At 41.2% G+C, this 26,208-nt stretch overlaps 7 protein-coding genes across 10 annotated transcripts; 2 read left to right on the forward strand and 5 right to left on the reverse strand.

Moving 5' to 3' along the window:
* Window positions 1-608: 608 nt before the first annotated feature.
* Window positions 609-1,921, reverse strand: LOC140793912 (flavonol 3-sulfotransferase-like). Its single transcript, XM_073145684.1, has one exon. It carries the CDS (start codon window positions 1,881-1,883, stop codon window positions 867-869), a length of 1,017 nt encoding a protein of 338 aa, XP_073001785.1. The 5' UTR covers window positions 1,884-1,921; the 3' UTR covers window positions 609-866.
* Window positions 1,922-5,093: 3,172 nt separating this feature from the next.
* LOC140793895 (uncharacterized) lies at window positions 5,094-7,437 on the forward strand. Its single transcript, XM_073145664.1, has one exon. It carries the CDS (start codon window positions 5,113-5,115, stop codon window positions 6,952-6,954), a length of 1,842 nt encoding a protein of 613 aa, XP_073001765.1. The 5' UTR covers window positions 5,094-5,112; the 3' UTR covers window positions 6,955-7,437.
* A 1,387-nt stretch (window positions 7,438-8,824) lies between these two features.
* On the reverse strand, window positions 8,825-10,998 carry LOC140793561 (polyubiquitin-like). Its single transcript, XM_073145092.1, has 2 exons — window positions 10,722-10,998; window positions 8,825-10,149 (listed from the first exon to the last, which is right to left on the reverse strand). The coding sequence occupies exons 1-2, from the start codon at window positions 10,827-10,829 to the stop codon at window positions 9,004-9,006; spliced, it is 1,254 nt and encodes a 417-aa protein (XP_073001193.1). The 5' UTR covers window positions 10,830-10,998; the 3' UTR covers window positions 8,825-9,003.
* A 56-nt stretch (window positions 10,999-11,054) lies between these two features.
* Window positions 11,055-14,121, forward strand: LOC140793562 (ALA-interacting subunit 3-like). 2 transcript variants are annotated; one of them, XM_073145093.1, is made up of 8 exons: window positions 11,055-11,379; window positions 11,891-11,949; window positions 12,026-12,100; window positions 12,177-12,293; window positions 12,383-12,453; window positions 12,706-13,006; window positions 13,151-13,440; window positions 13,856-14,121. In XM_073145093.1, exons 1-8 carry the CDS (start codon window positions 11,295-11,297, stop codon window positions 13,914-13,916), a joined length of 1,059 nt encoding a protein of 352 aa, XP_073001194.1. In that variant the 5' UTR covers window positions 11,055-11,294; the 3' UTR covers window positions 13,917-14,121. The 2 variants fall into 2 exon arrangements, with proteins under 2 accessions (XP_073001194.1, XP_073001195.1); XM_073145094.1 differs by having other exon boundaries at window positions 11,196-11,379; window positions 11,872-11,949.
* Window positions 14,122-14,382: 261 nt separating this feature from the next.
* On the reverse strand, window positions 14,383-15,307 carry LOC140794371 (short-chain dehydrogenase reductase ATA1). Its single transcript, XM_073146383.1, has 2 exons — window positions 15,264-15,307; window positions 14,383-15,181 (listed from the first exon to the last, which is right to left on the reverse strand). The coding sequence occupies exons 1-2, from the start codon at window positions 15,305-15,307 to the stop codon at window positions 14,383-14,385; spliced, it is 843 nt and encodes a 280-aa protein (XP_073002484.1).
* Window positions 15,308-15,658: 351 nt separating this feature from the next.
* LOC140793977 (NAC domain-containing protein 54-like) lies at window positions 15,659-19,575 on the reverse strand. The gene is made up of 6 exons (XM_073145778.1): window positions 19,329-19,575; window positions 17,816-18,093; window positions 17,375-17,701; window positions 16,811-17,254; window positions 16,661-16,730; window positions 15,659-16,580 (listed from the first exon to the last, which is right to left on the reverse strand). The coding sequence occupies exons 1-6, from the start codon at window positions 19,483-19,485 to the stop codon at window positions 15,988-15,990; spliced, it is 1,869 nt and encodes a 622-aa protein (XP_073001879.1). The 5' UTR covers window positions 19,486-19,575; the 3' UTR covers window positions 15,659-15,987.
* A 1,597-nt stretch (window positions 19,576-21,172) lies between these two features.
* Window positions 21,173-25,674, reverse strand: LOC140793496 (protein ALTERED XYLOGLUCAN 9). 3 transcript variants are annotated; one of them, XM_073144999.1, is made up of 3 exons: window positions 24,435-25,674; window positions 21,671-21,724; window positions 21,173-21,508 (listed from the first exon to the last, which is right to left on the reverse strand). In XM_073144999.1, the coding sequence occupies exon 1, from the start codon at window positions 25,529-25,531 to the stop codon at window positions 24,485-24,487; it is 1,047 nt and encodes a 348-aa protein (XP_073001100.1). In that variant the 5' UTR covers window positions 25,532-25,674; the 3' UTR covers window positions 21,173-21,508; window positions 21,671-21,724; window positions 24,435-24,484. The 3 variants fall into 3 exon arrangements, with proteins under 3 accessions (XP_073001100.1, XP_073001101.1, XP_073001102.1); XM_073145000.1 differs by lacking the exon at window positions 21,671-21,724; XM_073145001.1 differs by lacking the exon at window positions 21,671-21,724 and having other exon boundaries at window positions 21,505-21,670.
* Window positions 25,675-26,208: the final 534 nt, after the last annotated feature.

A 26,208-nucleotide genomic window follows, 5' to 3' on the forward strand; every position in this document is an offset into this window, starting at 1 on the left:
TCGTATTACCGCCATGTGGTATTTTTGAACAATTGGGCCTTTTTATGGGCCTTTTAAGCCCAAGTATTCTCTCATCCGTATACCATTAAAAGGCAAAATCCAACCTACTATTATTACTGCAACACTTTGGTGGGCCAAATTAACATCAAAAGCTGTGCCTATTCTTTTATTTATTCAATGAAAATTTTAAAAGAGTTGATAAAAAACTTATATCACATCATATAAAAATTTATCATTTTGACTCCTATATTTTTGTCTAGAATACCTTAAAAATAGTCTAGGTTAAATTTACCCTAACAAAAATTAAGGGAGTAGAAAATATATTATTACTTTTAAAAATAAAAAAATAATCTAAAATACTTTTTATTTTACTTTAAAATTTAGTTCCTTATTTATTTTTATCTTAATTTAAAAAAAAATATTCAAGAGGATCACCAATTTTGTATCCATAGTTATTTTAACTTATTTCTACCTTAATTGACTGTTGAAAAATCTAATGGTAAGTAACTATCTTTCCCAACAAAAAAATTCAATCAATGCCCTGATGTTACCATCACGGTACTCCAAAATTATCAAAGGGGAAGGTATCTAGGCAAGAAGGAAGAAGATTGGAAAGAAAAAGATCATATTGCCCAACATAAACAAAAATACAATAAAATAAAACACCTTGACCTAGGCTTCTAGTCTTAGAGTTGTTTCTAGTTTTCGGTTGGAATGCCTGATTTGGCCGTTTGAACAGCGAATCCCGAAATTATTTCTTAGACGGTTGAAGCACTTATTTCTTCTTAAACAACGGTAAATTAAACCGCCCAAAGCTGAACTGTAGCATAAATATAACATTGCTCATGACAAAGACTCGAGAAGAGTTATTTTTGGAAGGTGAGACCAGAGCCCTGCAGCTTCTTCTCCACTATGTCGTCCAACCTTCGAGCCATCTCCTCGCTCATATGCTCCTTCCAGTCCCCAACCTTCCCCTTTCTAAAGAAAGCGGAATTGCAAAACGTATGACAACTATCCTTGCCATGCTTCCCCTCTTTATTCACCTTAACAGTGCTCATCTTCTCGAAGCTACAGAACCTCACAATCTCCTCCACCACCCCTTCCTTCTCCTCATCTTCGGTAAATGCCATCTCCAAAAAATCCGCAAGCTTCCTCACGTTTGCTCCGGCGTTATCCATCATGTCCTCGTACTTCAAAAACATAACTTTCTCCGGCCTCCTCAAACTCTCTTCCCAGTACTCAAGAACGTGATCCCACAACGGCCCATATGCCATGATCCCCTTGGAGAAGGGCTCAAATAATTCCTCAATAGATGGCCTCTTGATTGTGCTTGGTATCGTTTGATCAATGTAATGCCACATGGACACGAAGGCATCCTTGGGGTTACGGCATAAGTAAACGATACGGCAACCGGAGTCGAGGACCGACGCCGGAAGACTGGAGAGCGGGTTATGGGTCGCGAGGAGACGAGGAGACGGCATGGAAGCAAGGAGCTCGATAGGAAGTGTTCGGTCCTCGTATAAGGTGTGCAAGAAAGGGAAGAGGTCATGCGGGCTAGAGTGGAGGAGAGGGTGGTCATCGTCGAAGGCGAAGCGGGCGCGATTTAAGATGCAAAAGATGATGGATTTGAGCCACGTGGTGCCGGACTTTGGTTGGGTGGCGAGGATGATGTCGGAGGGTCGGGGTTGGAAGGTGGATTGGACTGCGATGGTGGTGGAGACGAGGTGATTGGGGTAAAAGAAGTTTTGGTACTTGGGGATAGGGAAGGAACCCAATAATTCGCAGGGTAGGGTTGAAGCGATGTCTTCGTATTCCTTGTAGGCTTTGAGTTCTTCGTCTCTGCCATTTTGGGCTTTGGGGGTTAAGGGAGAAGGAGGATCCATGCGGTTGCGATACAAGGATGGGGGTTATAAATACTACTACAAGCGGTTGGGTACGAATACGTAATATTAGAGCTGGTTATAATGACAGCGAGGCGGGGTCCAAAGTTTGTTGAAATTTTAATCGGATCTGGGAACTGAGATCTGAGATCTGAGATATGAATTTAAAATTGTAAATTAATTGTCCACTTGCAAAGATATAATCTATATCTCCTTGAAAATGCTTCCCATTCTAAGCCGGCCAGTTAAAAAAATAATAATCAAGAGACTATAGTTTAAGTTTCTAAATGTGCACACAATATGCATGGGGATTGATTAGCCGCGTCAATGGGATCTTGCATTTCTGGTCAGAGGAGAAAATTATATTTAAATTCATCAAATACCAATAAATACATCAACTATTGACCAACCACGAACAACTTCCACCAAATTCTGCTCGGCAATAAATGCGTCTGTGGGGACTGTTTTAGAAATCATGGAGGTGTGAAGCCAATGCAAGAGCTTGAAAAAGAAAAAGAAAAAGAAAACAAACATGACCATTAAATTGCAATTCAAATTTACTCTTTCTACTGTCATGTCTGGCTCCTTCTCTAGCTCTCGTCAGGTAAGGAGTGATCACTGATACAGATGGAAGAGGAGTTACTACGAGATCATCAGTGACCATATACACTGTACGCTTAACAATCTCCCTGCTGTAGTCAATAAGCTTCATCCTCTTGTCAGTTATAACACCGCACTGACATCTAACATTTGTTTGTGAGCTGGTTGTAATAATAGAGATGTTCTGGAAGCATTGGATTAATTAAGAAGTCTCTTGAGCATGTCTGGAAGTAACTGGCCTCATCCAGATTGAGGACACTTTTGTATAGATTGTTGTAACAGCTGATCGGAGAATTTGTTTCTTAACCACAAACCCCATTGGAAAAGTTAGAAACCTAAACAATAAATCGATGAAGTATTCATCGCATTCTGCGTATATGACCTTCTTATCCTTTCTGTCTATAAAAAGCTTCAGTTTAATTTTCGCAATTGAAGTTCGACGATTTTGCCGAACGACAATTCCGGGTATTTTTGACGAATTGCTTTGATCTTTCTCTGCTAGAAATGTATCAGTTACAGTATTGGAGTCCAAAGAGCATCGGAGTAAACGAATAACCTGAAGAGAAGAAGAATACGTTTACAGAGCTAAAATTTTCATAGGGTAATTTTTATAAAATTTCTTCCTGTAAAATCCAAACATACTAAAAAAAGGTAAATATATATTACTTACATCAGAAGGACCAAAATGCACTTCTCTCTCCTCGAAGGAATTCACTTGTTCAAGCAACGATAAGACAACGCGAGTTGAAGCCGGCGTTATAACCCAATCGTCACTGATCATAAACCTCGTAAGCCCTTTCATGAAAACCCCTTCGTATTCCTCGCAACTACTCCTCTTTCTAGTTACCTTCACCTTCCTCGCCATCGAAGCCCCACAACGGCATTTTGTATTCGCATAGGGACTCAAGAGCTCCCAATGGCAACTCTCATCACAAACGTAGTATTGGAGAACTGTAGAGCCTTCGATGTGTATAGTTAAATCACGTAGCTTCCCCTCTGCCGAGTTGCTAGGGTGGAGTAGCATGGCTTTGCTTGCCATGAGGTCGAAGTACTTGTCGTCGAGATCTACGACACTCTGGTACAGATTGTTGAGGGAACCAGTTGAGAATAATTTGTTGTTGGTGAGAGAGAGAATGGTACCAATGGGAAGGGTCAAGAAACTTAGCAAGATGTCGACGAACTTTGAATCGGCTTCGGCGTACAATTAACTTTAAGGTGATGGTGTTGTTGGTAGCCATATCTTTTGAGTCGAGAGATTGCAAAAACTTCTTTTGCATCTGGGGTTTATATACTGGCGTTGATGCTAATGGGAAGGAGAAGCGACGAGTCGTAAGTAGTTATGAGTCCATTAAGTTAAGTTACCTTCACCGATGTCTATCTCCATCGGGAACTTAGAACCAGGTGAGTCGCCCTTTGCCGGGGATTTCCCCCAATCAATTCGGTCGATCTTTAATCTTCCCTATGTAATGTAGGAGTTGGTAGAGCCGAGGAGTCATTGAGAATACAAAGAGTTATGGTATAGAGAGTATTATATGAGAAGACGAGATGGCTCGAAGGTTGGACGACATAGTGGAGAAGAAGCTGCATGCATGGCTCTGGTCTCACCTTCCGAAAATAATTCATCTTCTTAGTAGATGGAGTTGGATTTCAATCTTCTCTATTCCGTATAATTAGTTGGAAAAAATATATATATATATTCTGAATTGGAATAAGCTCACAATTGCTTGAATGCGAATATTCTGTAAAAGTAAACGTAACTAGATCGTGCGCACACTCTGAATGCATCCGTAAGAGCTGTCTTAGAAGTCATGGAGGCATGAAACACTGCAAGAGAAGACCTTAAGATTTAGAGTATTTAACTAAATTCATTACAATTCTAGCACAATTAACATTACCTCCTGTACACCTTCTTTAGCTCTCATAAGAATAGAGGGGATGACTAAAACAGAGGGAAGAGGAGTCACTACCAAATCATCTAGTAATAAAATTACTGCACTTGGGGTCGCCTGACAATGAGAATAATTCACTGTGCTTAGGTCTTTATAAGCACAATTAGATGATCCACACATAGAGTAAGTCTGTGCAACTTTTGGAATATAATGAGACTGTCCTTCGAACAGAGATGTGAGGGCATCTTTCGGTTGGTTATCAGGTTATTGGAAGGCAGCTGGATTGGCTACACTATCCACTAGATTTTTTAAAGCAAGTTAGATTTGGTGGGATTTGTTAATCGATTGGGGCTTCCACTTCAAAAAAATATCCAAGCACTAAGTAGCTTTAACGAAGTTAAAAATAATAACTAATAAAAGACCAAACACTTGCTACGTGGATTAATTCCCCTCATCGGAACATAGGAGAGGCTGTGATTTCCCAACTAAACTAAACCAAACACTTTGCTGGGGCATACACGAGTCCACAACGCCGTCGAACGCTTGCGTTGCGTGCGATTCAACACCTGAGTCACAAATATATTTTTGAATAATTCCAACGGTTCTCAAATCTTCCACGCGTCCTCCTCTCATTCGCTCATTCCGCTGAAAAAAAATCCACCAAAGGATAAGGTATATATAAAGTGAGCCATTGTTAGCCTCTTCTCCTCTCCTTCCTAAAAAAACCTCCGCCCTTAAATTTAATGGCCATATGGAGCTCAGACTGGCCATTGCCTCCTCTGCCTTCTCACAAAACTCGCACGAAGACCCAACTCCCCAACTCGATCCCTTCTCCATTGTCTCTTATTCTTCTCCCGAAGAAGCAACGAAACCTCACCATTAATTCATCCAAATCCCTCTCTTCGACTCTCGTCGAAGACTCCTCGAATGATCTCCGAATCATTCTGCGTCCCGTTAATTCCCCATCGCAGCAGTCATCTCCGGCGGCCACCGATCCCGAAATATCAAACCGATTCATACATGGGCTCTGCGAGAGTCCACAGACCGAGACTCTGGCTTTTGAGTACTATCAGAAAGCTAGAGATCAGCCAAATTTCCGGCCTGACACGACCACCCTGAAGGTTTTGATCAGGGGGCTGCTCAAATCGAAGAAGTGGGACTCCATCGCAGCTCTGCTGGAAGATTACGAGGTTTTCAATTTGCTTCCAGATGAGCCCACATTTGTTCGGGTCATCAGGACTTGCGTCAAAGCAAGAAAATTCAAGCTTGCGGATCGACTGCTCGGGCTTCTTGAGACCAAGAATGGAGGTACTGCTGTTTCATGCTTTAATTCAGCAATGCAAGGTTACAACAAGCTCCACATGTATAGCAGTACCATTGCGGCGTGTGATCGGATGAGGGCCGCTCGTCTGGCATTAAATTCCGCCTCCTATCGCTCTATCATGGAGGCGTATCGGGCGACTGGGAACACAGACATGGTGCTTGCTCTATTTGTTGAATATAAATCCTTGCATCAGAAGCCTTCAGCTGTATCAGCTGAGATATGCTCTATCCTCTGTGATTCATTAGGAAGGTCAGGAAGAGCTTTTGAGGCTCTTCGCTACTTCAGAGAGATGGAAGGAGAGAGGATATCTCCGAATCCTTCCATCTATGCTTCACTGATCAGATCTTTTGCAGGAATCAGAGAAGCGGAGATAGCGGAAGATCTATACGATGAAGCTCGAGAGAAGGGACTGGTGAAAGATCCAGACATCTTCCTGAAGCTTGTGATGATGTATGTGGAAGTTGGGTTGGTGGAGAAGACAATTCAAGTAGTAGAAGAGATGAAAGAGATTGGAGTAAGAGTATCAGACTGTATCTTTTGCGCTGTAGTTAATGGTTTTGCCAAGAAAGTAGGGCTCAGGGCTTCACTGAGAGCATATGAGCACTTGATCTCCCTAGGATGTGAGCCAGGGCAAGTGACATATGCTTCAGTCATCAATGTCTATTGCCGTCTTGGGCTATCAAAGAAGGCCGAGGTCGTGTTCTCAGAGATGATGGAGAAAGGCTTCGACCGGTGTGTGGTTGCTTACTCAAACATAATCTCAATGTATGGGAAGACTGGTAGAGTGAGAGATGCCATGAGGCTTTTGGCCATGATGAAGGAGAAAGGATGCCAACCTAATGTGTGGGTTTACAATTCTCTCATGGACATGCATGGGAGGCTCATGAACCCGAGGCAAGTGGAGAAGCTATGGAAGGAGATGAAGAGGAGGAAGGTAGTGGCAGATAGGATTAGCTACACCAGTATCATTGGTGCCTATAGCAAGGCAAGAAAACTGGAAGATTGCATCAAGTTGTATCAGGAGTTTACGATGAGCGGAGGAAAAACTGATAGGGCCTTGGCAGGTACTATGGTTGGAGTATTCTCCAAGACCAGTAGATTTAATGAGCTAATTGAATTGCTGAAAGATATGAAGTCAGACAGAACTGGATTGGATGAGAGGCTGTATAGGTCTGCCTTGAATAGTCTCAGAGATGCAGGTCTCCAAGTTAATGCAGAGTGGCTCCAAAGAAGTTTTGGTTCCCAGGAAGATATAACTTGATGAACAGATTAGATTGTCTGAATCTGAAGGAAACTGAAGGCATAAGGTTGCTTTGGCTCTTGGACAAAAACAGCATATGGAAGCGCTCTAAATTGCAGTGTCCAGTCGGCCAAGGAAACAAAAATCTTCTTGCCAAAACAATCATGGAAGCATAGCTGAATTCTATTAAATATATCCACTGTTCATGGATCGAACATCTTATATAGATCAAAATCAACAACTTCCGCAAGCAATCCAAGCAAGCAGCATTGAAGTTGTGTCATTGAGTAGTATAGATGGTTTAGCTTGTAATTTATACAGCTCTCCTCAATTGCACTAACAGAACTAACAAAGAAAGCAATTTCTTGTTAATTAAATTTTGAATGTCTCGTGTCTTGTTTTTAACTTTTACGTCATTGTAACTTCATTAGGATGAGCTGCCAACAGCAATATACTTGAATATGAAATAAAGACCATGTAGATGCGAAACATTATTAACTGATACTTCGGCTTTTGCATATCAGTCAATGTTCATTGTTCTATACTTCCATTAGCATTGAAGATTTGATGTCCTCTCAGCCACTGATCTGAGAAACTTCAACAGAACGATCGCCACTATAGTCCTCTATACTTCCATTAGTATCGAAGATTTGATGTCCTCTCAGCCACTGATCTGAGAAACTTCAACAGAACGATCACCACTATAGTCCTCTAAATTAGCTTCAGTCTTGCAACAGACCTACTACTATTTTGCTTCTATTCAGTCCTACATTTATTTCCACTCCCATGAGATACTTGGTTTACTTCAAAGGAAAACAAAAGGCTAAGATTACCTGGCAAGAGAACATTTCAGTGTCCTAAAAGTACTTGTTCAAAGTGTGTATACACCAATATGTGCATCTGCATTCTGCGTCAGTATGTGTGGCTACAAACTTTTCTATGTGAACCTATCAACTTCAAATAGATTCCACAATTGGGAGCAAATATTTATGCTAGACACATATTAAAAAAAAATCTCAGACGTGCGAAATTTTATGGTGCTTATGTGTTCCAAAGATTGGTGATCTCTTCTGTGACAGATTCTAGCACCTTCGTTTCACCAGATAAGGTGAGCTACGAGGTAAGGCATTATACGAATAGTCGTCAAGATGATCTAATGGAGACGGATGACCAGGATAAGAACCAGGTTAAGGTAGTGGATGGCCTTCAGAATTTGCCAATCCTTCTTGGGAGAGGTTTCCTAGGCTAAGTTCTTGAAAAGACAGGAAAAGAGCAACAAATGCTTTTAAGTACGAAGAACATGTTCAGAAAAGTGAGGAGAATAGAAGAAATATTAGGACAGTACAAGCAAAACAGTTAGGAAGTGATGAATTAAGGGAAAAGTTAAAACATACCACTATAGTGGATAAGGCTAATTCAGTTCTATGCAAAGAAGAAATCAACCTACATGGATCAATTTTGGTGCCCTGGCCTTTTGGGTCTGGTGGATGGTCTACAGGATGCACCGCCAACAAGTCCGATAGAGATGGATTGATTGCTTGATACAATACAATGTCAAGTGTCTAATACCGAAGAGAATCCGAAAAGCAAATCTTTAGGGAGAGTTAAGACAACCATCGTCTTCTTACAGTGTGCATATATATGGCTGAGAGTATAATCAAGATTTCGTTATCGATTCTGTTTCTATTTGCAACTTGGCTGCACATTTTCTGCTTAGATGTTAGAACTCTATAAAGATACCAGTGTCCAAAGATAGCGCAAATACAATCCCTTGAGTTACAGTCTCTCGGACTAGCATCACAATAAGAGCGTACATGAGAAATCGGCCAACAAACCATGGAGACTAAAACTACCATTCCCACGAAAGTGTAAACCAAATACAGCACCACACTTGAAAACCAGAAATTATTGAGCATAAACACACCAGTGTTATTTCTTCATACACGAAACATAAAGGGTTTCTTCTACCATAGTAGCATATACCAAAGATTCTATCAAGTGAATTGGATAAGCAGCCAGAAAGACATAAGACTGACTGCTAGATCCGAGGATATAGACCAGCGTAATGGCTCAATGGCCCCCACGGAGGCGGAGCACAAGGTGGAGAGTGGACTCCTTCTGAATATTGTAGTCCGCTAACGTGCGCCCATCCTCAAGCTGCTTACCAGCGAAGATAAGACGCTGCTGGTCCGGTGGAATACCCTCCTTGTCCTGGATCTTGGCTTTCACATTGTCGATCGTGTCAGAGCTCTCAACCTCCAGGGTGATCGTCTTCCCAGTGAGGGTCTTCACAAAGATCTGCATACCACCTCGAAGTCTCAGCACCAAATGGAGGGTGGACTCCTTCTGAATATTGTAGTCGGCCAGGGTGCGGCCGTCCTCTAGCTGCTTGCCAGCAAATATAAGCCTCTGCTGATCTGGGGGAATGCCCTCCTTATCCTGGATCTTCGCCTTCACGTTATCGATCGTGTCAGAGCTCTCGACTTCAAGAGTAATAGTCTTGCCAGTTAGTGTCTTCACAAAGATCTGCATGCCACCACGGAGACGAAGGACAAGATGCAAGGTGGATTCCTTCTGAATATTGTAGTCAGCAAGGGTGCGGCCGTCCTCTAGCTGCTTGCCAGCAAAAATAAGCCTCTGCTGATCTGGGGGGATGCCCTCCTTGTCCTGGATCTTCGCCTTCACGTTGTCGATCGTGTCAGAGCTCTCGACTTCAAGAGTAATCGTCTTGCCGGTCAACGTCTTGACAAAGATTTGCATGCCACCACGGAGGCGGAGGACGAGATGGAGAGTGGATTCTTTTTGGATATTATAATCAGCGAGGGTACGACCATCCTCAAGCTGCTTGCCTGCAAAGATGAGACGCTGCTGGTCCGGGGGAATGCCCTCCTTGTCCTGGATCTTTGCCTTCACGTTGTCGATCGTGTCAGAGCTCTCGACTTCCAGAGTAATCGTCTTGCCGGTCAACGTCTTGACGAAGATCTGCATGCCACCACGGAGGCGCAGGACGAGGTGGAGAGTGGATTCTTTTTGGATGTTGTAATCGGCGAGGGTGCGACCGTCCTCAAGCTGCTTGCCAGCAAAGATGAGACGTTGCTGGTCCGGGGGAATGCCCTCCTTGTCCTGGATCTTTGCCTTCACGTTGTCAATCGTATCGGAGCTCTCCACCTCCAGGGTAATGGTCTTGCCAGTGAGCGTTTTCACAAAGATCTGCATCTGCAACCAGAACCCAAAGATTAATCTCAGTAAAGAGATCTAAGAATCAAATAACGACCACAGAAGAGTATGGATTGAGGACTAGAGATCTTGAACGGATCGCACGATATACAGATTACACAACTTAATTCTAATCGGTGAAGGCAAAACAACAGAACGATAAAAGTTTCTTAAAATTACTGTAAAGCAACACGTCCAGATCCAGCTGTTTAAAAAGATTAGATCACCATCACATAAATAAAGGAAGATCTAGGCCAAATCAAATCGAACAGCAAGACTATACATCAAACCACAATCAACCAAAGTCATCAAATCATCGCAGAAGACCACCAGATCTTCATCAAAAGCTAAGAAAATCTGTAGATCACCTCAGATCTAGCGACAAAAAATTATCAAGCCCCTGAAATATCCCGTAAAATCTCAAATCAAAATAGGCCATCGAAAGAAATAAAAAAGAAATGATCCGTGCCATAATTCGAGCATAGAGTTTAGATTACCGATCAGAAATTAAAAATATACCACAAAATAAATAACTATTAGCAAGATCCGCGACAAGGAAAAGTAAAAATTACCTTGAGAGACTTCGGCTTGGGTTCTTGAAAAGAGGGGAAGTTGGAGGAGAGAATTAAACTGAAATGGCGAGAAGAAGGATAGGTAGACGATGCATTTATAGCTGCCATTGAACAATAGGGTCGCACCGACTCTTTGAAACCAAGCGCCACGTGGAAGACGATTTCCTCGCCACGTGGAGTTGCGAAGATGGTAGTGGCTTCTGGAGCCTTCAAATATGGTAGGTATTTTTCTAGATAACAAACATCTCAGGCTCAATCCAGTCCATTAGACCCGGTCATGAATTACAATTTACAATTTACAATTTAAAGGTGCCACTCGAATCACTTGGAAGCGGCGACAGCTTACGGGTCGAGATGGGCTCCACCGTCCGTTCCCCCCGAGCCCAAGGGCCATGGCAGTTGTAACGACGTCCAGGAAAAGGCCGTTCACAGAAAACCCCCTCCGTTATCGGGGAAGTATCGTGAAGTCCTCGATCTCTTTTCTCTCTCCTTTTCTTTTCTCATTTTCTGTCACTTTTCTCCTTTCTTTTTTCTTTAGCTTCGACGCTTTTGATTTCGCTTCTCCTCTTGTTCATGAACACCACGGGGGTTTCGGCGCCCGGGAGCGATGGAGCCACCGATGGCTCGGCTCCAAGAAGGAATTCCAAGAAACCCAAATGTAATATCTCGCTTTTATTCGATCAAATTTTCATCTCTAGCTTCTGCGTTCGATTTTGTCTTCCAATGTGAGTAAAGTGCTAGATTCTATCTTAGATTTTTTTATTACTGTGGTTGTATAAGTTAGTGATGTCCAAAAACGAACACATTTTGAATAGAATGCAGTTTTTATTGAGTGTTTGGAATGAGAAGTTGCCTGAAGCCTTTTTTGGGATTTGCAGTCGTACTTTTAATTTGGGTTGTTGACAAGTTTAGAGATTCCATGGTGTTCTATTAGAAAAACAAAAGTAATCCGTAAGATTCCGTTGTTTTTCTGCGGTTTAAATTTAGTTGTCAAAACATCAATGTGTACAACAAGCTGAGTTCAAGTGAACAGTTTATTTATTCATACTATTAAAGTGGTGTGGTAGTATGTAGATATTTTACATTTTTCTTGGCGTCCACCTTGCCCTGATAAGAAAATTTTCTGCTTCCTTTCTTCATTGATATGTAGTTTTATCATGATTCTTCAGATTCCCGGTTTACACAGCAAGAGCTTCCAGCTTGTAAACCACTACTAACTCCAGGAATTGTAAGTCCTGCTATTCTTCTATAAAACCCAAATCTGAAGGTCAATTAAGTGAAATTTATTTTATGTACATGTACAGGTTATTGCTACCTTTGCCATCATCGGTATTGTCTTCATTCCTATTGGGTTGATATCTTTGTCTGCCTCAAAAAATGTAACAAAACTCTTCCTCTTTTGGATCAATATGTTTTTTACAAGTTTAGGTACTTAACCCTATGTCTGATATCTAGGTTGTCGAAGTCGTAGACAGATATGATGCAGATTGCATCCCTGATCAGCTGCACGATGATAAACTTTCTTTCATTCAGAGCAGTGAAACTAACAAAACCTGTACTCGAAGATTAGTTGTAAGTTCTTAGTCTTATTCTTGCTTCTGTTTTTTATAGAGTTCGCCTCTCAAAAGCTTAAATCTACTGAGTGTTTGTATACCTTTCAGGTGCCAAAGTATATGAAAAGTCCAATCCATGTTTATTATCAGCTTGATAACTTCTACCAAAATCATCGCCGGTATGGGCACTGCTGACTGTAATATCTGCTATTTGGATAATCAATTTAGTTCCAATACATCAGGAATGTACATGGAATTGTAGCTTGACCTGCAAGGTTATTGTTAATCGGCTTACGAATAACAATGACTTCACAAATTAGCTTTTGATAATTCAGTTTACACAGGTTTACACAGCAAGAGCTTCCAGTTTCACTTAATGGCCTATTGATTTGTCATGCTGATTTTCAAGTTTGAACTGCTTCATTACATAGGTATGTCAAAAGCCGAAGCGATAAACAATTGCAAACTACAGCAAGTGAGCATGAGACCAAACTTTGTGAACCAGAAGGCACCACTGCAGATGGGTCTGCAATTGTTCCCTGTGGCCTCATTGCTTGGAGTTTGTTTAATGATACATACACATTTTCAGTAAGTAAGAAGGTCACTCCAGTGAATAAAAAGAACATAGCATGGCAGAGTGATAAGAAACACAAATTTGGCAGCAAAGTTTATCCCAAAAATTTCCAGAATGGAGCTCTGATTGGTGGTGCAAAACTTAATGCTAGCATACCTGTAGGTGTTATGTTTGTCTTGATTCTCCTAAGTTCTTTTTTCTATCTTGAAACCTTTATTCTTCACTACATTCAAGTTTCATTTTTCTTTTTTTCATAAAACTAACTTTCTTGTTGTGATCTGTCATTTTCTAACATATTTCAGTTAAGTGAACAAGAGGATCTCATAGTTTGGATGAGAACTGCTGCCCTCCCGACTTTCAGAAAACTCTATGGGAGAATTGAGGTTGATATTGCAGCAAATGAGGAAATAACTGTGGTGATAGAGAACAACTACAACACCTATAGTTATGGAGGGACGAAGAAATTGGTTCTTTCAACTGCCACCTGGATAGGTGGAAAGAACAATTTTCTTGGTTTAGCCTATCTCACTATTGGTGGCTTATGCTTATTTCTTGCATTGGGTTTTATTACTCTGTACTTTTTTAAGCCAAGGTAGGTATCTTAATTCCTCGCCGAGGGAATGTGCATACCATTAATATTATGTTCATATGGTACATAGTTTCACATGATTTACTCTAATTGAATAAGTGGTGTCTGTGATAGATGATTTTAATGTCATCAATTGTTGAGATATTGGAGATTCAAGTCCTTGCTATCCAAATTTATTGAATTTAGGTCCAGAAATTGACTGAATTGAGGTTCTAAGGCCCACCCTTTCATGTTCTCTTATCAAAATTGACAAATATACTGCACTTTTTTCAGATTAACTATATTTTAAGTGGAGGTAGAATGAAGAGGAATTCAGTTTGTGAAGTATTGCATTCATAGAATTAAATTTGGTGCTCTTCACATTCAGTTTTTAGAGATAATTATTTCCGCAGGCAATTTAACTCTGGTTTTTGTGCAGGACCCTTGGAGATCCATCCTATCTATCATGGAACAGAAATCCTTCTGGCAGTCCGAACTAGAAGGCTTATTCTTTTTCCATCTCTGCTGTAGTAAATTCAATCAAATCTGGACCAGTTATATTCGAACAGCTTCTTTAATTCATCTTATGTCCTACGATTGTGCAGCTATTCTTCTCATTAGTTTTGTTTGTAATAAACTAGTACAGGTAGGTACTATTCCATCTATTCTCTCGTTATAATCAGATTTTAAGCTTCTTCTGTTAAACATTTGCCCACACTCAATTTCTTCTTTACCAGCTTCCTGTCGATTATTCCAACTGTTCTATTGTTGTTTTCCGTTGCTGTATCAATGTTTTGTAAATTAGAATATGAAAAAAGTTTTAAAAAACAATTCAGAAATTTCTTAAAACAGCACCGAGTTCTGTTGTTTCTTTTTTTTTTCTCTTTTTGGGAGAGAAGATATTGAAGTAAACTTGATAATTATTGTAATAATAATAAGACAAAGCAACTCAATTTTCTATAGCTTTCACCGGTAGATAAAACTCATAGCACTACACCCAGAAGTAAAACCTCCATCGACGACCAGGTTATGCCCCGTTACATACCCGGCCTCGTCACTCGCCAAGAACAGCGCCGCCTGCGCCACGTCATCCGCCGTGGCGCACCGCCCGCGCAGCAAGCTCCCCGTCTCCTCCACCACCCTCCTCAGCTCCTCGGCTCCCACGTCATCCCTCCCCGTCACCTTCCGGTACGCAGCGAGCAGCATCTCCGACGGCACGCCGTGCGGTGACACGCAGTTGACCCGTATCCCGCTCGGGCCGAGCTCGCATGCCGCGCTCCTCGCCACGCCGACGACCGCCTCCTTGGTTAGCGTGTACACATGCGAGCCCAGCCCTCCCATCATGGCGGCGGAGCTCGCCGCGCATATGATGCTCCCGCACGCGCCGGCCGCAGCCATCGCGCGCGCCGCGTGCTTGATCCCGTGCACGGTGCCGCAGACGTTCACGCCGATGACGTAATGCATCTCGGCGGCGTCGAGGCGGGTGATGCTGCCGAAGGGGCCAGCCACGCCGGCGTTGTTGAACATGACGTCGAGCCGGCCGTGCCACGTCAGCGTGAGGGAGACGGCGGATTCGATGTCGGATTCCCGGGAGACGTCGCAGTGGACGTAACGGGCAGCGGGAATGGAGTCGGCGAGGCGGGCGCCATCCTCATCGAGGATGTCGGCGATGACGACTCTGGCGCCGTGACTTGCGAAGAGCTTGGCGGTCGCGGCGCCGATGCCACGTGCGCCGCCAGTTATAATGGCCACCTTGCCCTTTAGCCTGGGTTAAATTCCTCCAGTTATTTTCTTTATCTTTGAGAAATCAACTGCGATAATACGTACTAGAGAATAAAAGACCCAACCTTTTACCGTCGGGTCCATTACTGGAATGACCACTTAGCTCCATCTTCAATGAGATCCTTCAATATCTTCTTTTTAAATCGTTTTATAGAAGATATCAATGGTAAATATTGGTTAGAAGTTAGTTCAAGCACCTTTTCTAGTGCGTAACTACAACAGATCTAGCTGAAAGCAAAGAAGAAAGTTGGGCCAACGAGTTAACACCTACAAAGATGCATGCATAGTTTTAGTTTTGAGGGTCTTGGATTGGTAAGTATTTTGTTCCTAAGGTCCTCCTTTGGCTTACCATTGAGAGAGATTTATAGTTAATTGGCATTCCTTTTTTTTTTTTTTTTGACCTGATCATATATTTATACCCATTGATCCGTTTATCAGTAGAAGAATGACCAGAAATATATCATATAAACCAATTAATTATATGAAATAATTAGTACATTCTACAGTTCCATACATTTTGATCAACATGGTTTACGTACACATATTCCATCACCTAACCTTATAGTATATGTTACAACTTTCAATGACAAATAGGTAAAGTTAACTGAGTCTTCTTTATGTTACAACAAATGAGGTAGGAGTGCAAGAAAATAATGTGAGTGAGTAAAGATCAGAAACAGCCGAGAGGAATTAAAGGCTCATTTCCTGTGAACAAACATCATGGAAATGCTTGCCAATCCCTCTCTCGCATCCCAAATCAAGTGGTGTTATTGTCATTATAAGTAGATTTTAGACGATCCACCCTCTCTTCCCCCTTTCATTGCTCTTCCCTTGAATGACACTTGCTGCATTGAGCCTTCCTGCTCCCCTACCTCCCCAAGATACACTCATGACGTTAATGAGAATTGTAACTGTTTGTAGCATTCCATTCACTGTTTCATTGCCTGAGGACTTCTTGCATGGCTTCCAAGAAGTCTTACTTCCTCTTACCTTGTCCCTCATGAATGTCTTGAACTTGCTAAATATCGAAACTCTACTTACTTCATTTGTCGAAAGATGAAACCTCCCAACAACCACACCATCTCTTGCTACTGGATTCATATAGAAGCTAATTTTCTTCGAAGGCTCGATAGGGTGATAGATTGTTTTAGCCATGCCGGCTCTCGAGACGAACAACCCATGTCTGACATCTACCTTCTCATATAGATTAAAAGTCGGAGTTTTAGCATCTGCGTCCGACTCATCGTGTTGTAATTGAGAGCATCCATGCTGGTTGATGTCGATGAAACTGAGAGCGAAATCGTCAGGCTGGGGTTGAGAGAATATGGGATTGTTGTCAGTGCCACCTAAATCAGTTGAATTGGTCAGGCGATCGGCTTCTCCTGCAATCTAGCTTTGAGTTAACATGAAAGTCTATATATCAAACTATAAGAAAGGTTCCAAGAGTTCCTAAGGCACATACCTTCAGATTCTTCAAAGGAATAATTTGGGTTGCTTACTATAAGACTGCCTTGTTCTTCTTCCACGATTATCTGGTTTAAAAATGAGAAAGATGAGTAATCTATCTAAAGCTAAATATACACAAAAATCATTGTTGAAGGTTGTATAATACCTCAGCTAAGTCAGTGTTCAGCATCTTGACCCCTCTTAGATTCTCTACTTTCCTCTTTTCCTCCTTAAACTCCTCTTGATCCAAACCACTTATCTCTATCAATCTCACCTCTTCGCTCGATCTAATTGCGGATCTGGAGGAACCCACACCATCCATCATTTGAGAGAACTGCATTGTCTCTTTCCTCTTATTGAGTCCTAAGAAAGAGGCAAACTCATCAAAGCAAGAACTGCTTCCAGCCCACACATCAGGGTAGCTAGTGTTGTTGATCAGCTCCTGAGACGCCGACGCCACCGACAGGATCTCTTGCAACGCATCGACTTCATTGTTATGTTCTCGAAAGAGTCCGGAGTGGCCCAGACTGACTTGTGGGAAGTCCTCCACATCCAAGGGTGGCAGAGATAACCTATGTTGAAGCCTTGCACATTCCAAAGCCACATCTACCTGCATATATTATTTAGAAGATTAAAATAAAGTTAACCACCAATGCAACAGCTTCTACGTAGTAAATGCAATAACTAGTAAATATATATACATGTATGTAGAAATTAATCTAAGTTGTACCTTTGATGGCAAGCAAGAGAAGCTGGTCGGATTATATAGCGAATTCGTCGCGCTAAATGCCTCCTCGGTCAGATACTGCATCCATTTGCCGTCCACCGGAGCAGCGGTATTGAGTGCTGCTGCACCTTGAATCATGTCAGATGAGCTGGGGAAAGAGTAGCTACAGCTATCCAATTCTTCACCTCTTCCATCAGAAGAGATATCTAGAGTTGGCGAGTGATTGCGACTAATCCACTGGGAGTTCTCCTCACAAGGAGCACCATAATGCTCGATGATCTTAGGGCCCGGCGCACTCTTCTTAAAAATGCGACATAGAGCATATGCATCCTGTAACAAGAGTACATATGCCGTGCGACATGCATTGCTTCCCTTAGCTCTTTAACTCAAAGCCAAATGACATGTAATTCATATGTCAGAACGGATGGGGATAACAAACATTACCTGTAAACCGGTGTCGGTCTCGCATTCCTTCTCGTCGAGACGGTATTCATGCATGACCCAGTCGGTCCGAGATCCATGCGGTGCTCGACCGCGATAGTATACTAAGGTCTTCTTCATGCCCACCGCGCGCCTCTGTGAGTTCACCTTCCGGTCTTTTCCGGTCGCCTTCCAGTAGCCGGCCTTCGTTGCGCGGTTTGTTCTTGAGCCGTTCGGATACTTGCGGTCTCGGGGGCTAAAAAAGAACCATTCAAGATCCTTGCTTGGTAGAAAAGATTTCTCTGTTGCAAAATCCAATTTTGTCAGGTTGTTTTTAGGATCAATGTTTAGATGCTATTCAATACCCTTTAACTAAGTAACTAATTAAGTTTCAAAAATAAAAGGGGCTGATGAATGTGGTAGTGTTAAAACAAAAGCAGGGCCTCCTCGCTTTTGATGAATAATATTCACACTAGTGTGGAAGATTAGCTATCATTCTGTGCTTTTAGAAGAAATGTAATGCTATAATCATTACAACCAACATGATGCCCATCAAGCCCTAGATATGCCCCAACAACAAGGGGTTAAAAGTAGGGCAAGGGAAAAGTGAAAACAAATTCTATGCATTTCAACATCTCTTGGAGACCATGTAACTTCTCTTTTGAAACTTTCTTGACTTGCCCATCTTTATTTCTTTTTGGAACTTTGCTCTATTTGTTACGTTTCTAGCTATTTAGTTATGCTGCAAAATTTGAAGTGATAAAAAGTTCCACAAAGAAAAGAAGCCAATGTTAGGAAGTAAAGCTAAAGCGAGAGCAAAGAGGCTAAGGATCTTCTTATTAATATCCCCTACTCTGGTTGCTAGCCGACGTGATAAAGTTCAAACTAACCTTTAGCTTTTATCTCAAATTTTGGATATTTCTCCCTCAAAAGAAAATATAAGCCAACAAGATAAGGTGATCTTTCTATTCAATGGAATTTTAGTATCAGCTTTTGAATATAACATGTCTCTTATTTTTGACAAAGAAGAGGAGACTATATATATATATATATATATATATACTCTCAAATCAAAAGCCGCGAAAGATAATTAATCTTTCGACAGTTGCGTTGGTGGTGGGCATATTTCAAACAGTAAGGTATCAAACCTTGCAGAGATTGTTTGCCTTCTATAAAAGTAACTGACGCAGACTTAATATGTAGGAACTTTTCTATAGCAAGTTATGCTGGAATCAACGGGAATGGATGAAGTACTATTCAAGGCAAGGTGTAGAAGTTCTTTCCACAAGAAGCAGCATAACATCGTTTCTTCTTCAAACGAAAAAAACCATAAAAAGAAAAAGAAAAGAAAATGGAATAGGATAAATCATAGATTGCTAAACCAAGTTGTAGAGTTGAATAAGATAGATGGATATAAATATATATAAGTCTCCAATGCTACTAACTCTTTTCTGTTTGCTTTGCTCATCTCAAAATATAGCTAGATAATTATCTTATACTTCTAACAAGGAAATTGATGAGGAGGATTAGAGTATACCTGGTAAATCCCATGGTTCACATTTGTAAAGATCAACCTCGGGGATTATTTCCAACTCAATCTTATGCCCATTAATCTTACTCCTGAGGTAGTATGCGACGAGTTCTTCGTCGGTCGGATGGAACCTGAAACCAGGAGGCAAGCTTACCGGCGCCATCTTCTGCAACCTGAAACCAGGGTTGATACAAGCCTTCCTTCCAAAAAAATATATGAGGAAAACTTGGCTCTCTTATCAGCTACACGCTCCTCTAATGTACAAAAAACCTAAAACAATAACACAGTAGTTAGATAAAACCAATATATGATAGCCCAAGAAGCTATTTCCACAAAGTAGGGAGAGAAATGGAAATGGAAGAAGGGAGAGAGAGAAACCTTTGCTAGGACTAGCTAGGAGAATGGCAAAATGAAAATGAGAAGGGGAGATGGACAAACCCTCATCCCTTTCTTTATATACACATACATACATACATACATATATATATATATATATATATATATATATATATATATATATATATAAATTAGGAGGTGATTCTTGTCATCTTTCAGATGAAGCACCCCTGGCTTTATTTGCTTTTGTCTTTTGCTTTCTCGAGGCTTTGGATCAATGGCTGGAAATATCCCGGGGTCAACGTGGCGACTCCCCATTGGTGGTGTTGGTGGGCCTGGTGGGCCCTCGTTGCGGTAAAGGAGGAGGCCCAGGGTTCACACAGAATTATGAAAGACTTTGACAGGATGACGTCATGTTCACACACGCGCGCGACTCCCCATATGGATTTGGATCGCGGAGGGGAACGTCGTCTCATGTGGTAACCATAACCAGTCGTACGATGGTTGTCGCACATCCAACTATTTGTTTGTTGCTTTTTCTTTCTTTCTTTTTTTCTTCTGAAAAATAAATTTATTGCTTTTAGTTCAACAGACAACGGTTAGTATCTCTCACGAGCATAAAAAGTTAATCATGAGATAATCTCAAATTATAACCCAAAAAATATTTCACTATCAGAGTTAGCAATCGTTTGCTTGCTGACTAATTTAGGTGAAATAAAAATGGCCAATTTAGAGAGCGACTCAACCATCCACTGTATCTTGAGATGGCGCTTAGAAGAAAGTAAAAGACCATATGGTCGCATAAATTAGTTTAGAATTTGATCTTATTTCGTTCACACCTACTCCGGTGAGTAATAATATTTATCCTTCAGTAGCTGGAGACAGAGGCGCCGACAACGGCTCGGGGCTCTGGCCAAGATGCTGCGGCGGGCTTTGCCACGTGGCCATAAAGGGCGGGGTCCACAATGCGATTCAGGATTGCTTGGGTGGCCCCTCACCACTTTTGATCTACAACTTGTCCTCCCACTTTTCCTTTTTATCAATCCTTCTTTCGCTACCTTTCCCCTTTAGGAGTTTATTCTTCTCCCCACAAGCAAACAGTACCAACCCACCCAAGTTATTAATATAATCATCATTACTCCCATTATTTCTGTAGCAATATTATTTTTAATTACCTTCAATATTGCTGGAGAATTTTACGTGTTATACCCTTATAAAATGTATGTTCTTCAAAACAGTTCACTTTTTTATATGCAAATAAGAAACTTTGGAAGGATATACAAGCAAAAAAAAAAAATTATATATATGTATATATATCTTGAAACTTGTTTACTTCTATAGTTCATAACAATTTAGTTTACAAGATGGAAATAAAATAGTGCGTGATTCTCTCAGCAATAAAGCCTATGTTGATGATCTGATTTGTAAAGAGGAACTCCACAGAGATTAATAGCTTCAAAACCAAAGGGAGTCCAACAGTTCACATGGCTTTAAGGAATGAGAGGAGAAAAATATAGGAAAAGAAGAAGTCGATCAGATATAAAGAAACAGAGGGGAGCTTAACATAATAAGGAATAGCGTTAGAAATTAAGATGGGGTTGGGATATGATGATGGCTGGCGTCCGAAAGAGGCAAGCAAAGTTCTTCAACTTGCCATGGAGAATGATAGAATAGGAGGCAATTCTTCTTTTTGTTCAGAAAAAGGGGTAGTAAGCTTACAGTATATAGGGTTTTAAATATTGGAGTGCAGGAATCAACATAACCGAAAGGTTTGCCTACCCAACCACCCAACTTTTGCAAGCCCAAATAGAAGAAACTTGAGACTCCATGGTTGCACATGAATCTGTATGCTGTAAGGAAAGAAAAGAAATCACATATAATGTGTGAATTCTAATATACATGTAAGCAAGAAAGTGCATTAACTCTTTACATTGAGCAGAAGAATGCTGTATATAAACCCAGTGTAACAAATTTATCAGACATAAGCAGAGCCAGAAGAGATTTTGTCGAACCTGGAACGAGGTAACAAATTAACAGGCGACAGGCATATATATATATGGTCCTTCCTGAGGATAACAAAACTATAAGCATTAAAGGGAAAATAACTATAAAAGAATTAAGACTACACATCTCAGTTCCATGTGGTATACCAAGAAAGAGCAGCATGCGAACCAAATATAAGTTGATAGATCATCACACTTTAGAACATTTCATAGTAGTAGGGTTGCGAAATAAAAATGAAACAGCTTATAAGAAGCTTTGCACTCGGGCTGGATATTAAGTATGATCACGCTCACATTGAAGGTAAGAACTAAAAACCAATCTGAATCAAAGTTTAATCAACTTGAATTAAATTTCACTTGTGTTTGGCCTGATAATGAGATAAACGTGATTTGGGTTCAGCATCTACCGATAAAATTCAAGATACTACTATAATCAAAATTAGAGTAACTATGCAGATCATCTAAAATTCCATTTATTTAGTTTTACATGAAAGTGATAATAGCGATACAATTCTTTTTACAGAGAAGCAAGCACCTAAAAAATTCATGAAATGCAATGTTTGCATTATTTGGAAGGAATCACTGGTAAACATTTAGTGTTGGGCATTCTCATATTTACAGAAGACCTACATACACAAGTCAATCATGGGCCTCTGCCTATCCACTCCTCTAATTAAGTTGTTTTGCATGTCTGCCTATAAAGTCATATTTTCTTGCTGTTAAATTATCTGTGTTTTTAACAGTATTTTTTAATTTTGGGTCGCTAATTCATCCTATAGGCTATAACATGTGGCCTCTGGTTATAGTTGATGCATAGCCTCCATGTGATTTCAGCTTTCTCCTTTTTTATCTTTTTCTTTTCCTCCATACTTGCGAGAATTGCAGATAGCTAAAATATTTTAGAGTATCAACAATAGTAAATCAATAGAAGGTTTTAACTTTTCACAGATCTAGCATACCACTGCCTATAAAGTTAGTTATAAACAGCAATTCACTGCATCATTTTTCACAGTGCACATGTCTCAACCGATATCCTCAACCCAAGAGACAATCTGAAATAAATGATCATCTCATCTTTCTAAGAGAAACATGATTCTAAGAGAAACATGATAACAGTAAAAGGAATTCCACCATGATGAAATAGCTTAAATATGCTCAAATTAATGCATACCCTAATTGCTTGCATATAGAACTTTTCTGGATCAGCTATTATTTCATAAACACATATCATGATTGCAGCACTGAACAGAGTTAATATAAAGACCTCCACTTAGGAAACTCTTTTCCCAAGAAACTAGCTTTGAAATAGCATTTAGATAAAGATAGGGAAATCACGTTAAGCTCAAAGTCAGACTAGCTGAAAATGCTTCAACTTTTTATAAAAACCCGAAGGAAGCAGCCAAATGCTATTTTAGTTCCATACAACCCATTGTCTCCTGCATCTGTTTAACCTACTTAGAAATTGAACAAATTCTTAGCCCCTATTCTAAAGCTTTTCTAGTTAAATTGCAAGATTTCCTCTTTTAAGTGTTAATGTAATGCTTGAGTGTCCATTTCTTTTTTTTCATCATAGTGGATAGTTTTCAGTGTTGTCATATTATTTAACTAAATAAAAAAGATTATTTATTGTAAAGTTTGTTGTATAATTGATAATCATCTTTTGGCAAGAAGCGAACTTAGTCTCGTGATCCCATCCCACAAAGATGAGGAGACCACAAAAAACAACATACATCAAAAAAAGTTCCACTACGAACAACTCGATCCTATATTTAGATGTCAACACGGCATTAACCCTTTTAGTTGTGTAGCAAACATCCTTAAAGACACTTAACACTGTACATATATCCGTGCGAAGGTGTCGGCAGAGGTGCTATCCAGACAAAAGACCTGTAGAAACTATACATTGTGCAAATAGAAAAAGGAGAGAGAAAATGTTAAGATCAATCATGATCCTCCACCTATTCTTGTCTCTCAGACCTTCAGTGCTCTATGAGAACCTATAAGGACTTTAGATCAGTTGCAATGACCTTATTTAATTACAACTTTTCAAGGTAAAGATATGACAAGAATAACACTCCTCTTTCCGAGGGCATCATTTCAGCATTATTGACAGCTGTATCTCATCCTTATTCGTTTAATTTGCATACCTATTTCTTCTGTTTAAGCAGCCAAGCATCTTCTATACTTATGTTATACATGACAAGATCTAACTATATTCATGTGCCAACTCACAAAGAAAAAGTGAATATATCATATAACACCATAGCATTGGACAACCATGTACACCGGGTGTAGTAACATCGCAGATTAACCAGCGAATAGGACGAACTAAGTATTCTTCACAAGAAAAATTGGCATGAAAATTGAGAATTTACAACTAACTAATCAAATCCAACAAGATTCTTCCATTCTTTACTTCACACTTATGCCTGAATAAGCTCGCGCAGAATTAGTTAATCACGAGTTTCCTGCCTCCTGACTTTACAAACAAATTGGAATTGTACTCCAGATGTTGGTGTTCTCCTATTCTTAGTTAAAGTGATAACAGATGTCTCTTAGTCGAGGAGCAATTCATTCTTTTCAGACAAGTTTCAGAGTTTCACTATTAAGGTAGAAAACACAGAATACATCTCATTATTCTGAATTAAGGAAATCTTTTAACAGTTAGTATGCTACAATCTAACACATTATACCCAAATCTCCAAGTGCATAAATAAATCATAGAAAAAGAAGGAGAAAAACACTATATATCATAAGATCTGAAGGGGCACACCTCTTCCAAATATCACAACAAAGATCACACCCCGGCATCGAATCCTCATCTCATATCCGCTGCTGAGAATCAATCAGCAATGCATTGAGCATTATATGAAATGCTGCCTCATACACAACCCCGTCATAATGCATCCCATCTGCCGTGCACTGTTGTCCGCATCCCCTACTCAATAATCCGACATCCAGCAGCAGCAAGGGCCCGCCAGATCTCCGCAAGATCCTCCTCTCCTCCACCTCGCGGTTATATGCCTCACATACCGTCAAGTTCATCCTCTCTCTCTTCTCCTCCGTGTTCAGCATCGAATTCACCAGTGTCGGCAACCCCAGCCAGAACATATGCGGCGACACCGGCAAGAGCAGCGACCTAACCGCCCGCCTCAATTCATCTAATTCCTCCCCGTAGTTAGTAGAATTGGTCGAATGCAGCATGTGCCAGAGGCCGGATCCGAGGACGAGCACGTCGGGGTATCTGGGAGTGTGGCGGAGGTCGTGGCGGAGGAATCGGGTGATATTGGACTCGAATGGCGCCCAGATGAAGTCGATCTTGATCCCGCGGTCGGCGATGGCGAGGTGATAGTCGGAGTGGCGGCGGAAGAGGTCGGGCTCGACGGAGGCCATGGAGGCGGGATCGAGGAGGAGGCGGAGGACGGCGAGGACGAGGAGGCGGGCCTGGGAGTCGCCGGCGACGAGGATCCAGGAGCCGTTTAGGAGATCGGAAGCGTCGGAGCGGGAGAGACGTTGGAAACCGCAGGAGCGGGAGGGGGAGGAGGGGGACCAGGACCAAGAAGGCGGGGAGGCGGATCGAGTCCAGGAGATGCGGTGGAGGAAGGGGAGGCAAGAAGAGGGAGGAGGGAGGAGGTGGAGAGGGGAGAAGTGGAGGTGATGGTGGGAATAGGAGGAGGAGGGCAGGAAGAAGAGATGGGAGATGGAGGAAGGGAAGTAAGGGGTGAGGTGGACGCCGACGGCGAGGGTGATGAAGAGCGCACCGGAGAAGAAGAGCATCTTGTTGCGGCTCAGGTGGTAGCCCGCCATCCCCATGGGGACGAAGAGGACAACGCAGGCGGCGAAGACTCCGAGCTGCGCCGGGGGCACCATGGCCGTCCGTTCTCGGATCCGAGGCGTAGGTTAGCGGAACGATAGAGGAGAGGGTCTAACGTGCGACGGGGGTGATGGTGGGAAATCGGTAGTTGGGTTTTGGTAGCGGAGGAGCCATCACCGTGATGGGAACAAGGCAACAGTTGGGGGAGAAGCGGGGGGGTCGCCGCTCAGGTTAGTTACGGGGCTGGAGGACTGGCTAACGTGCACCTCCAACGAGACGCGGATTCGGCGGACATCGCACTCGAGTCGATCGAGCTCGACTAGATAAAGGCTTCGTATAAATTAAATGATAGATAAAAGAGTCTCGTTAGAACACGTTCAAATAATATACCCTCTCTAATGATAAAAACTAAAGGATGAATAATTTCACTTCGGCTCATAAACTCTCATTTATTTCTATAAACACTTCATAATGTTTTTTAATATCCTGCCATGTGACATATGCGAGTAAATTTGTGATCTTTATATTCTTATTTTTTATAAAAAAATTATTAATATATCCTTCAGATCCATAGTTTTAATTAATATTGTGACAGTCATAATAGACAAAAAGACAAGTATTCACAACTAGGATGAAATTATGCAAACCAGAATAAGGGTACTTGTATCGTTCTATTATTAATTGATTAAATTTTGAATAGGTTTAAGGAGCATTCATGCACATATTAAATAAA

This window comes from Typha latifolia, chromosome 8 (genome assembly GCF_019914945.1).
Source record: "Typha latifolia isolate L0001 chromosome 8, TyphaL0001v2, whole genome shotgun sequence".
Lineage (NCBI taxonomy): Eukaryota > Viridiplantae > Streptophyta > Magnoliopsida > Poales > Typhaceae > Typha > Typha latifolia.